This window comes from Notamacropus eugenii, chromosome 5 (assembly GCF_028372415.1).
Source record: "Notamacropus eugenii isolate mMacEug1 chromosome 5, mMacEug1.pri_v2, whole genome shotgun sequence".
Classification (NCBI taxonomy): Eukaryota; Metazoa; Chordata; class Mammalia; order Diprotodontia; family Macropodidae; genus Notamacropus; species Notamacropus eugenii.
The window spans coordinates 409,274,204-409,287,258 of NC_092876.1; the positions used below are offsets into that span (position 1 = coordinate 409,274,204).

A 13,055-nucleotide genomic window follows, 5' to 3' on the forward strand; every position below is an offset into this window, starting at 1 on the left:
ACAAACACCTGCAAACATGAACATTTTCACATACAAAGAACAGAGCAGAGGTACACGTGATACCACAAATCTCTAACCACACAGAGTTTGGCCTCTCTTTCTTTAAAAGTAGATATAAATTCAGCAACTTGGTTTCGAAGCTGTTGCCCATGTCTCTATTTTCCTCTGAATCACCTGTTCTCTTCTGCAATCTTAAAAAAAAACCCTCACTGATGCTCTTACTCTTTTCCCCTTTTTTCTTGTTTCTATCTGTATCAATATCAATACAACTCTCCCCACAAAAAATTAATCTCTCCATTACCAATAAATAAGCAAAATCAACCAAAATAAATCCGTAACCTGAGGGCCCATCTTCTTAATAAAAATGTTTTTTTTTCCAATGAAGTTGTCTAGAATACTAAACTAATGAGAGAATTGAGGTGAATAGTGGAGATGACCATGACATGCTCAAAACAAGAAATTATAAAGAAGTATAAAAAAAAGGTCTCAAAGAAAAGTATAATAGCAAAATTCGATAAGGTGGTCATGTAGGGCCAATGAACAACCATTGGTGCTTCACTGGTATCCTTACAAAACCCAAACAAGTTAAGGATAGCACCCAAAATATTGATTAGACACCATATGGAAAATTTATAGAAAGCCATGGATAAGACTCCCACAGGATGGGCAGGCACAGATGGGTTATGACCTATACTGTTGGAGGGAATACCTGAATTCAAGAGATCACAGACCCCTTTCAGTATGATCAAATTCAAGACTGGGAACAAAGGGTCAGCATTCTGAAGAACACAATGAAGACAACCCAAAGATCAATTTGTATTATCAAGCTACAAAAGGGAACAGAAATGTAGATACTGAAAGCACTACAGGGCAAGAAAGTCTTCAAAAGGGCAGAGCTGGTCTCTGATAGAGGAGCATAGAATGCTTTTATTTTTACAAGAAACTTTAAATAGTTGTGGTAAACCAGAGGGGAGGGGTAGAAGAAAATCATGATCTACTAATTTCTCTATTTTCTCCAAAATGCTCATTCACAGCACATTCTATAGTCCCAGGGCAGCCTGAATTTTAAAATTACTTAAGGGTCCAACGAGGTGCTTGGCACCATGGCCAACTTAATATTGCACAGGTGTTATTTCCTTTTGGATACACCAACATCGTTAAGGTTGGCACTCTGGAAATCTCCTCCAAGGAAGTTTAGCATTGACCTGGAGGGTAACAGACTCTTTTATGCTAAACTTACTTCTTTTATATTTAATGAGGTGAGGGGGAAGTGTTTCCACCCTTTCCCAGACACCTAGGGGCTCTACAGCACTCCTGCCCCCAAAAGTGAGTGCCAAGGTGGAAGAACAAAAGACTATTGCTGACCTCTTCTAATTCCTCAAATTTAGGAAGAAGTCTAAACCCTGGAGAGTAAAGATGAGTTTTCCTATTCTGTTGCCTGAGAAACAGTAGAATAAGGATGAAGTTTACTACATCTTCACCTACCCAGCACTTGCCATTTTTCTCCCTTTTCTAAAAATGTAAAGGTTATAAAAGAATGGGATGATCACCCGTAGGCCATCCCCCACAAGTGTTCTGCTTCCATGCTCAAGAACTCTTAATATGTTCATAATCTTTTATCTCTGTTTCTCCCTAGACCTTCTCCCAAACTCTTTCATTCTTTGTTATTTGATCTCCATTCCCATCATTTTCCCCTACCATTCCAGGTCAGTACTCCTGCTCTGGCTACACTGTCTTCTCTTTCCCACCATAATCCCTCAGTAACATTCAGCACCATATAAAAATTAAGTCTTATAGGACTGGGCCTAAAAGGAACCTAAGAGACTATCTCATTCCCCCCCTCTCATTTTACAGATGAGAAACTGAAGCTTATAGAAGCTTGCTTTGTCCAAGATCACAGGAAGTTAGTGGCAGAATCAGTACTAAAAGTCAGGTCTTTGGTCATAGTTGACTCTTCATGACCCCATTCAGGGTTTTCTTTGCAAAGATACTGGAGTGATTTGCCATTTTCTTCTCTAGCTCATTCTACAGATTAGGAAACTGAGGCAAACACAGTTAAATACCCAGGGTCACACAGCTAGTAAGTGTTTGAGGCCAAATTTGAACTCAGGTTTTCCTGAATTCAGGCCACTTAGTTACCCCTAGTCTGATAGTACCTACAGTACAAGGGGGTTTTCTTTGTCCATAATTCTCTATTTATATTTTATCCAAAGTACTACCGTAACTGTGTCTATTTCTCTCCCAATTTTCAGCAAAAGTCAAGGAACTTCTCAAATTTTACTTTTCTAAATATCTCCCTCCAAATTTTGGGGGCTTATAAGAATGAATTTCACTCAAAATTTATCCAGAGTTTTCTTTCTTTTCTGAGAATCTCTAAAGTTACCAGATTAAACTCTTATCACTTCCTAAACCTTCGTAACAGTGATATTTCTCGTATCTGTGTTAGAGCATGAGGTTCCCTTAAGGACAATCTGACCTGATAACTCAGGGTCTCTCCAACTACAAAACAAATGCAACTTGTTTCATGTTCTCCTATCTAAAAGTGAATGGCATGAAACTGAAAAGCACTGTGCCATCACTAAGGTCAACATGGTACACTGTGTCCCTAGGAAATTAAACAGTCAGGAAACCTGAGTTCTTTCAATTCTTAGGGCCAACACCCTCAACACCCTCTGCCTCTGGGTTTTTTTTTTTTTAATTTGTTTTGTTCTTTAGGATTGTGTGTGTGTGTGTGTGTGTGTGTGTGTGTGTGTGTGTGTGTGTGTTTTGGACAACTGAGGTTTGGTAGATAGAGTGCTGGACTGGGAATCAGACAGATGTGTATTCAGATCTTTCTCTGATCCACATTAGCTGTAGGAAAGTCACTCAATTTCTTGGGGTCCCAGTCTTCTCATTTTTATATGTGAAGAATGAACTAGATGACTTCTCTGTCCCTTCCAGCTCTAAATCTACGTTCCTCAGAGAATACTACCACTTATACTTGTTAAGAGGTTTACTACACTGTTCTCTTGATTATAATCAAGAAACAATTAGGACCCAGGCCTGGGGAAACACTGTAATGGATTCAACGATACTGAATGTAACCAAGTTTTAATCTTTCAAAAGTGCTTTAAGTCCATCATTAATTATTACTGGACAATCTATAATGTGCTCAATGCTGTACAGCTTGAGAAGTCAATAGAAGTCTCACAGACTCCCTCCCCTACCCCTGACCAATAGTTCTTTTTCAAAAAAGAATACTTTCAACTTTCCATCTAACTCAAATCTTGAGCAACACACCAATCTTTAAAAAGAGCTATCATACTTAACTCCAAGATAATATTCAAGTACATATCCTAAAGATATCATCCCAAATCTCATCTTTTCTGTCTCCTTAAATTCATTCTGAATAACGATAAGAACTTCTTTCTTCAAGACCCTCTAATGGTTCATTTTTGTGGTTCTTCAGTCATTTTTTCAGTTCATGTCTGACTGTCTGTGATGCCATTTGGGTTTTCTTAGCAAACAGACTGGAGTGGTTTGCCATTTCCTTCTCCAGTTCATTTTACAAAGGAGGAAACTGACAGCAAATAGGATAAAGTGACTTGTCTGGGGTTACAGAGCTAATAAGTGGCTGAGGCTGGATTTGAACTCAGGAAGATGAGTCTTCCAGGCCAGACCCTCTATCCACTTCCCCCTACTTGTTCATGGCTCTTTTTAGCAAGTCTAAACTCCTCTGTCTAACATCTAACTTTAAGTTCCAACAAAAATAACTTGATCCCCTTCCTTCAGACATCATTCTTCCCACTGACCCCTCCCCCTCATATGGCATGAGCAATGATATGGAAAGTGTCCCTTTCCCCTATCTACAATACCTGATCTTCTCCACCTATCCAACTCCTACTCAGTTTTAGAGGCTCCGTTTAAGTCATCTCCCTCCCTACAAGCAAAGTACCCACAAGGCTAACTCCTTTCTCTAAATACCTATATCACAAAACTTTCCAACCATACAGTTTTTCATCTCATTTCCTCACATATTTTATAGTCCTCATACTACTTCTGCATTCCCTACTGCGCCTGGTACACGGCTGCGCCCACAGTCATATCCAGCTGATGAAACTTGTTGACCAATTCCCTTGGTTTCTTATATGGCATTTCTTAACACACCTGTATCTCTTTGTTCAACAAACATTTAGCAATCACCTTCTGAATTCAAGGTTTTGTGCTAGATGCTGGAGTTAAAAAAAAACAACACAATCGTGTTCTATCCTCAAAGAGTTTACTTTCTATTGTATTAATTGAGAATTTTTTTCCTCCTTTAGCAGTCCAGAATTTTATCTCAGATCATCCCTTAGGGCAAACCAAAGCCAAAAAAAAAAAAAAGTTAAACCGTTTCATTTTGCAATCAGGAAGATTAGATTTAGAAATGACAGTACAGTAACTCCTCCAGCTTCACTTCCCTCGCTATTGTGATAACCCCACAAGTACCTCTAGCATTGAAGCGTACAGAGCTGAAAGTCTGGAGCTACTGACTCCCCCAAGAGCCACCCACACAAAAAAGTTTAACAATCCTCTTAGGTGAACCTAATTCCTCTGTTTTCCTGGCTGGGCTGAACCAGACAGGATCCTTAAGCACCCACCTGGAACCTGGGTTACCCTTTCCCAGATGCCAACCCGAGCTTCCTCAAAGGATGGCCCTAGGGAGGACTGCACACGCTCCATCCCCGAGGGTTATCTTCCCGCACCTGCCCAGGTGGAAACACAGTTTCCTGGTTCTTTCTGCACAAAGCCAATCTCTCCAACTCAGGCCCTCGATCAAACTCTTGTTTACTCGAAAGGCAGTTTTCGTGCTGCGGTTCTCTAATGAAGTCGGGCCGCCCAGCTCTGACCCCGCAACCTTCCGCGGGCTGGACCGCTCACACCGTAGCCTAGAGGGGTTTTACCAAGTGCAATTCGAAAGGAAATTCCAAATCCTAAGGGCCAACTCCTTCACCTCCAACCCAACAACTCCCAACTACAAGGTGGCTGACCAGGGCCAGCCTAGGAGCTTCAACATCCCTCCTGCCCGGCTCTGCCCAGCAGCCCAAGGCGGGGGAGCCTCCAGGGGGTCGAAGGCTCCGGGCTCCGCCGTCGGCTCCCTCTCCTGACCTCCAAAGCTGCCCCTTCCTTTTGTCCCCAAGCCGAGGCTCGCCTCCCTCCCCTCGACCCTCCCCGGGGGCCCTGCCCGGCGGTCCGTCCCTTGTCCCCCGAGCCCCGAGGGGCACCTGGGCTGGCGCCACTGACCCGTGAAGCGGCCGCCGCCTTCCCCGTGGCCCCTCCGGCGCTGCAGGATGAAGTAGCAGCTGCTCTTGTGGGTGACCCAGAGCTTCAGGGCGTTCTTGAGCAGCACCTCCTCCGGCTTCAGCCACATCTTCCGCGCCTCCCGCTGCGGCCCGTCGGGGCTGCCCGCTCCCTCGGCCCGGAATCCCGCGGCTCCGCACGGCTCCGCCCCCGGCCCGCCCGCCAGCGGCCCCGCCGGTCACATCGTCCCCCTCCCCCGGGCCTGGCCCCGGCCCGCCCCCTGCAGCCCTCCCTCCCTCTCACCGCCTTCGTCCCGTCTGCGGCCGCGGGCTCCGGGAGACGGCGAAGTGCGGGCTGGCTCCGGGACCGCAGCCGCGCGTGGGTGCCCGCTGCCTGGGGAGGGGGGAGCGCGGCTGGGGCTGGCGCTGGCAGCTGTGCCCCCCGGGGATCCCCAGGAAAGAGCAGGGGGCGCCACGGCGCCCGGGAAGCGGAGGCACGGGCAGCGGCCGCCGCAGCCCCGAGCCCAGCGCGCGTCCCTGGGCGGCGTGCGCTCCCGAGCCCGGCTCCTCCCCGCGGCCGGCTAGGACAGGCGGCTCCCACCGGAGGAGCAGGTTGGGTTTCCGCGTCTCTGCCTCTCCCGGCGCACAGTTCCGGAATTGGGAGAGGAAGTCCAGTCCCAGCTCCCGAGTCCCTCCGCCTTCTTCCCAGCCCTCCCTCGCATTCCCAGCTCCTTCCCGCGGCGGGGGGAGTCCCTCCACTCCTCCGGTGGACCCGCCAGCCTGGACCAGCCCCCGGGGGCACCGAGGCTGGCCTCCCTGGCCCAAGGATTTGCCAGCCGGGGGTCTTTGTCTGGGGAGGTAAAAACAATTCTCATCCCTAGAAACCCCAACTCAGTCCTTTCACAGAGGTCAAGAAGCAGACGTGACAATCAGAAAAGATGTAAACCGTGGCACTGTTGTCAGATTTGGGGGGCCAGGGGGGTGAGGACACTTGGGGAACCTTTCCTGGGCTTTCTTTCAATAAGTTACCGGGCTGATTTAGCCAAGAGAGCCGAAGGACAGGAACCACCGACAAGCTGAGCCCTGTATAATCTCTGTGGGTGGTAAGTTCCTACAAAATAATGGGGGTAATGGGGCTCAGCTATAAACCAGCTGATCTGGAAAATGAGACGCAGCTGGAATGGTGCAAGGAAATCGGAAGTCCTTCGAATTCGGCCAAGTGGTGAGAATTCGGAAATTTAATTATACGGAGATGTTATGGTAATGGAAGGGTTTTGGAGAAGACAAATGAGTGATTTAAAAAAAAAAATCTCTTTAGGACCCATAAGGAAGGGCAATATGCTGAACTTAGTTCTGAGTCATAGACAGTACTTATGTAGGAGGTAGTTCCCTGTGGATGAACTTCTATGTAATAATATCCCTAACAACTTAATCCAACGATTTAAGGGTAACCTTGGATAATTGTCAGATCCTCTTGGTGGTATGTGTGCTCAGTTTGCATGAAGTACTCCAGAAAAATCAGGCTTTGCTGAAAGGTCTCTGTTGCTCATGAAAAGGTAGGATATGGTTTCCAGGAAAAGATACCTCTTCCTCATCTTTTACCTGGTTAAGTGTTAGAAAAAGGACCATCAGTCAGAGCTGAGGTGTAGAGTACACTAACTGAATATGCTGTCATCTGGAGCACATTATTAAGAGCCTACTAGATGAAACATACTGTAGAGAAGACAGGGGTCTCTGCTCTTAAGGAGTTGTCTCATCGGTGAAAGATAATATCACAGAGAGGGGATACTGTATCGTAAGTGAATTCAAAAGTTATAAAACAAAGTGTATATGAAGGAAAAAGAATCTTCTTCTGCCTTTTTTCCTTTCCACTTTTCTGTCCACTTTTCCACCCATCACTGCTGGACCACTTTGGAAGAAAACCCTCAAAAAAAAACCTCGGGAGATAGGTGCATGTGTATCATTTTGTGGGTGAGTCTGTATCTGAAACTAAGAAGCAGGAGATAAAAGAATGTTCTCCTATCAAACAGTATAATCATGATTTATTGTTGATATTCAGTAGTTTTTCAGTCTTGTCTGATTCTTCATGATTTCATTTGGGGTTTTCTTAGCAACAATACTCCAGTGATTTGCCATTTTCTTTTCCAGATCATTTTACAGATGAGGAAACTGAGGCAAACAGGGCGAAGTTATTTGTCCAGGGTCATACAGTTAGTTAATGTCTGAGTCTGGATTTGAACCCTGGAAAAGTTTTCCTGACTCCAGACCAGGCACTCTATCCACTTTGACACCTAGATGATACCAATGTATAAATACCCTGGTGATTCCAGCCTACTTATTGGCCAGTCATCCTGATGAATATTTGGTCACTGGATCCAGATGGCTCTGGAGGAGAAGTGAGGCTGGTGACCTTGCACAGCCCTCCCTCACTCAAAACAAAGTCAAGTCCAAGTCATGTCATTATTTCTCTGATGACATGGTCTTCTTCGACAGCAAAGGACAAACACACACTTCCTTCATTTTTCTACCTACCCTTCCTACCTCAAATGAAAGTAATCACTTCTCAAGTTTCTTAAAACACTTTGTCTGGAACACTCCTCTGCCTTTATAGTAATTCTTTTTTGGAGTAGTATACCCCAAAAGCTGGGTGTTTCACAACCAAGGTTTGTAGATAATCATCTTATCCCATAGAGAGAAAAGGATCTGTTATCTGGCAGTGCAACACTTACCCTGGCAGTTTGTACTTTCCCCCAACAGGTAGAAGTGCTAAGTAAGTAGGAGGTTCTCCATGAGTCTTTTACCATTTGTCCCCTGTTCCATCTTTCTCTGGGGTAGCAGGAATTTATTATCCAGAACAATATGGATTCACACACAAATTAGAAACCAGCTTGTTAGCCCTGTTCTAATGGCAAACTCTATCTCCTTAAACTTATATTTCAGTAAAGCCTATTGATGTAACCTTGGCATATTGGATCCTAATTCTCACAGAAACAGACAAACATACTTGGATCCTGAATTCAGCATTTACTGCTATTAGTATGTGACAGATAAGCGAATAAATGCTACCTCATAAAAAAAGGCATAAATACTAAACCTATTATGATTTCTTAGTCTTTACAGAGGCTCTTAACCTGGGATCTAAGAATTTCTTTTTTTCATATTTGATAAATGTATCTTAATATAACTGGTTTCCTTTTTTAATAATAATAATAATTACAATAACTAACATTTAGTTGTTTTCAGTTGTATCTGACCCTTTGTGACCCCTTTTGGAGTTTTCTTGGCAAAGATACCTGACTGGTTTCCCATTTCCTTCTCCAATTCATTTTATAGAATAAGAAACTGAAGCAAACAGGGTTGACTATGATTATCTGTTCTCCCCCAACTCCCAACCTGATTTGAGGAGAGAGAGAGAGAGATGAGGCAGCACGCTAAAATGTGTTCCATGTAAATATGTTATCTTCCCTACTAGATTGTAAGTTCCCTGAGGGCTTAGACTATGTCGCTTTTTTCACCTTTACAACCCCCAACACCAGAGTGTCTTATAAATCAAAAATGCTTCATAAATATTTGTTGAATGTAAATGCTCAAATGGATCACACCAATTTAGATGTGCCCTCCAATGATCGAACTCACAGCCTATCCATGACTGAGGATCTTGAAGTCAGTCAGTTAGCATTTATTAAGTGCCTGCTATGTGCCAGGCACTGTTCTAAACACTGGGGGTACAAAGAAAGGCAAAAAAAACCCCAACAGTCTCTGGTCTCAAGATCACATTCTAATAAAGGAGACCACATAGAAATGTCTATGTAAAAGAAGAAATATAAAGAATAAGTTGGGAGTAGCTAGGTGGGCTCAGTGGATAGAGCACTAACCCTAGAGTTAGGAAGACCTGAGTTCAAATTTGATCTCAGACACTTACTAGCTGTGTGACCCTGGATAAGTCACTTAACCCTGATTGCCTCAAAAAAAAAAAAAAGAATACATTGGGGGCAGACTCAGAGGGAAAGCACTGAGATTAAAGAGGAATGGGAAAGAATTCCTGCAGAAGGTTGGACTTTAGCTGAGCCTTTAAGGAAGCCAAGGAAGCTGGAAGGCAGGTAGATATGAGAAAAGAAAGTGTTTCAGGCATGGAGGATAGTGAAAACACTGAAAGTTAACAGATGGAGTGTCATATTCAAGGAACAGTAAGGAGAAAAATGGATTGAAGAGGGTAAGGCATAGATTGGAAAGACAGATGGGAAAGGTAGGAAATGCCAAGGTTACGAAGGGCTTTAAAAGCAGATGATTTTATTATTTTTATTATAAATTATTTTATTATTTTTTATATTTTATATATTGTTATATTTTATCCTGGAGGCAATAGGGAGTCACTGGATTTTATTGAATGGAGGGAAAAGCAGCATGGTCAGGCCTGAATTTTAAGAAGATGAATTTGACACCTAGATGGAAGATGGAGTGGGATGAGGGAAAACTTGGGCAAGAAGACCAAACAGCAGGCTATTGAAATAGTCAGATGTGAAATGATAAGAACCTTGCCCCTCCCCATAAGTGGTGGCAGTGTCAGAGGAGGGACAGGTATATACTAGAGCTGTAGAAATGACAGGACTTAAATGATTGAATGTGGGAGTGAGAGAAAGGACTTGAGGATGACCCGTAGGTTTCAAGTCTTGGTGACTGGGAAGATAGTGATGTCCTCTACAGGACTAGGGAGATTAGGAAGAGGTAGAATTTGGAGGGAAAGATAATGGGTTCAACTTAGGACATGTTGAGTTTAAGATGTTATGGGATATCCCATTTGAGATGTCTAACAGGCAATCGGAGATATGACTTTGTTCATATTCTCCTATGAGTTTAATGCAAGAGTTGGAGTGGGGAGGTCTACCAATATAGTGGAGACCTTCCTCATTTTCACCTGACTTTTCAAGGATGCTGGTGGAGAATGCTGCCTTGTTCAACTTTAGAAACAAAGCCAACTATTGAAAGTTCCTGCAAAATAGTTGAAACTATCTTATTGAAAAATATGTGCCAAGAATGAGGTCAGATACTCAAACAGAACCTTAAATGATGAAATAGCAAAGTAAGAGGTATAGTAGAGAAAAAGGAAGTCTCTCACAAACCAATGGAAAGATTGCCTAAGTAGGAAAAAAATTTTTAAAAAGGAAAGTCTATATGGTTTTTTGGGCTGGATAAATGTAAGAAAAATTAGATGACAAGAACTTACAAGGAACCAAAGCCAAATAACAAAAGATTCCTTAAATTGTAAAGTCACAGCAGCTTATCAGAGAATGGGGAGAGGGGAGATATAATAGAGTCATCAAGGATGAAAAGAAAATAGCAAACACAAAATTAATTTGTTGATTCTTCTTTACTGAGGAAACTGTTTACAAGAGATTCTTTATCCTTCAGTCACATTGTCCTTTGGAAGGAAAGTGGTAGAAAAAATTAAGAGGTACTGGATAAAATTTTAGCAAATGTTAGTGATAACATCAATAAGAAAAACAAACTAAATCACTGTCATTACGCATTAATACTCTATACCTAAGAATTCCAAAGAAACCCAAGAGCCCAAGAAGATTTATATGAACTGATGCAGAGCAAAATAAGCAGAACCAGAAAAAAACCCAATATGCCCAACTATAATAATATAAAGAAAAAGATCACTAAAAGGAAGTCCAACTTGGAGTAATTGAAAAATCCTATTATGGTCCCAAAGAAGAGAAAATGAAACATAGTTCCCTCCTTACTGCCTGTGTGACATAGAATAAAATTATTAGAACTCCCTAGGTTTCAGATTCTTAATTTGTAAAATTAATGTGTTGGATTAGGTGACTTCCAATTCTTTCCAGCTCTAAATCTAGGATCCTAAAAAGTCCTCAGGAAGGGAGTAACAAGGGAGATATATTCTGAGGGCAGAAAGTTGCATATGTTGTTAGACACTATTGCTCTGTTGGTTGTCCAGAGCAAGATGTGTTACATGTAGACACAAATATATAACCAAAAGTTATTAGACTACAGATTAATGGGCAAAGACTAGGAACAGTTTTCAAAAGAATAAATACAAATAAATAATCAGTAATCATGAAAAAGTGAAAAAGTAGAGCACTAAAACAAAACAACCTGGGGTCACATCTAAAACCCTACAAATTGGCAAAGATAACAACTAGATATAGTTAATGTTGAAAGGGCTGTGGAAAGACATACATTGATATATTCATAAAAGAACCATGAATTGGTCAACTTCTTTGGGAAAGAATTTGAAATTATTTGAGAAAAGTCACTTCTGAACTACTATTTCCTTTGACCCAGCAGTCCTCATAACTGGGCATATACCCCCAAGGGGGACAATTATGGGGGAAAATAAAGGCGTCACATACAACAAAACATTTATGACATCACTCTTTGAGTTAGCAAAAAAAAATTGGAAATAAATAGGAACCCCTCAACTGTGGAATGAATGAACAAATTATGATATTTGGATTGTTACTGTAAGACAAAAGAACATTAAGACTTCAAAGAAACATATGAAGATCTATATGAATTAGTGCAGAGTGAAGATAACAGAAGTAGGAAAATAATATGTGCAGTAATTTACATAGCAAATGAAAACACTAAAAGTAACCAAACTCTGATTAATTGTAATGATAAATCCTGGTTCTAGAGAGAAGATGATAAGACACATTTTCTCTTCTCAGTAGAGAGGTGGGAGACTATAGATCAGGAATATTTCATATGTTATCAGACACCATTGTTGTCTTGATTGGTTATTAATCAAAGATATTCTGTGTTAGAGTAAAATTTTTTAAGGAGACTTGCGGGGTGGGGAGGAAGATATAGTACAATGGAAAATGGTTTAAAACGTAAAAGACATTAATAATGCTTTTTTAAACTTTGAAAACAGTCTTTTCACTTGAAAACCTTATGGGGAAGAGGGAAACTGAGGGTGGGGTGAGCAGAAACCGTATTGATTTAGGAGATAGTAACTCTTGTTTAATCTCAGCTCTGTTACTTGCTAGTTGCAACCTGGAGCAAATTACAGTCTTTCTAAGTCTCACTTTGCCTTCCTCACAAAGTCATTATGAAGTTTAAATGAGAAAATGTATTTGAAAATGTTCTGATAATTGAACATTATTATACAAAGTAAAAGTGATTGTAAAGTCATTAAATTTCTCCTAATTTCTTTTTTCAAGAGAACTATCGGACTGATTAATCAATCAGCTAACAAGCATTTATCACCAAGTACTGCATTAAGCTCTAGAAATTCAAAGAAAGGCAAAAACAGTCCTTACCTACAAAGACTTTAAATTCTAATGGGGGTCTCAAAGGGTATTTTTATTTCAGGAAGCCATTTGACAAAGTCTCCCATATATTTGAGGGGGACCAAATTATCTAGTTCAAGAATGCCAGGATGGTTCCTTTATGAATCTAGAGGATGTGTGTTTGGTATGTGCAAAGGGGAACACTAATGCATGGCTATTTGTTTTATTGTCCTGTGTCCAAATGAAGGGGTAGAGAGAAAAGAATAAGAATTTATGTAGTGCCTGCTGTGTGCCAGATACTATGCTAAGCTCAAGGTAGGTACTTTGATTAGCCCCATTTTATCTTGAGAAAACTGAGGCAAAAAAAAAGTCAAGTGACTTGCCCAAAGTCACCCAACTACTGTCTGAGGCTGGATTTGAGCTCAGGTATTCCTAACTCCAGGTCCAGTGGCAATCCATTGAGTTACCTAGCTTTCTTTCTCTATTTCCTCAATTCCTAATTCTAACTTGTCCTGGAGCCACTATTAAAAAAAATTGC

The 13,055-nt window shown here is 41.8% G+C and overlaps 1 protein-coding gene across 4 annotated transcripts in view; it reads right to left on the minus strand.

The window, feature by feature from the left end:
- The window catches only part of TBC1D8 (TBC1 domain family member 8), a 133,321-nt gene extending 127,922 nt beyond the window's left edge, over positions 1-5,399 (minus strand). For 2 of the 4 annotated variants that reach the window (XM_072614684.1, XM_072614688.1), the window contains exon 1: positions 5,263-5,399. In XM_072614684.1, the coding sequence (XP_072470785.1) occupies positions 5,263-5,389 (127 nt within the window). In that variant the 5' untranslated portion in view covers positions 5,390-5,399. Of the gene's footprint in view, positions 1-4,619; positions 4,775-5,262 lie in introns of those variants that run through there. The other 2 variants (XM_072614686.1, XM_072614685.1) reach the window with 1 other exon arrangement.
- Between the last annotated feature and the right edge of the window lie 7,656 nt (positions 5,400-13,055).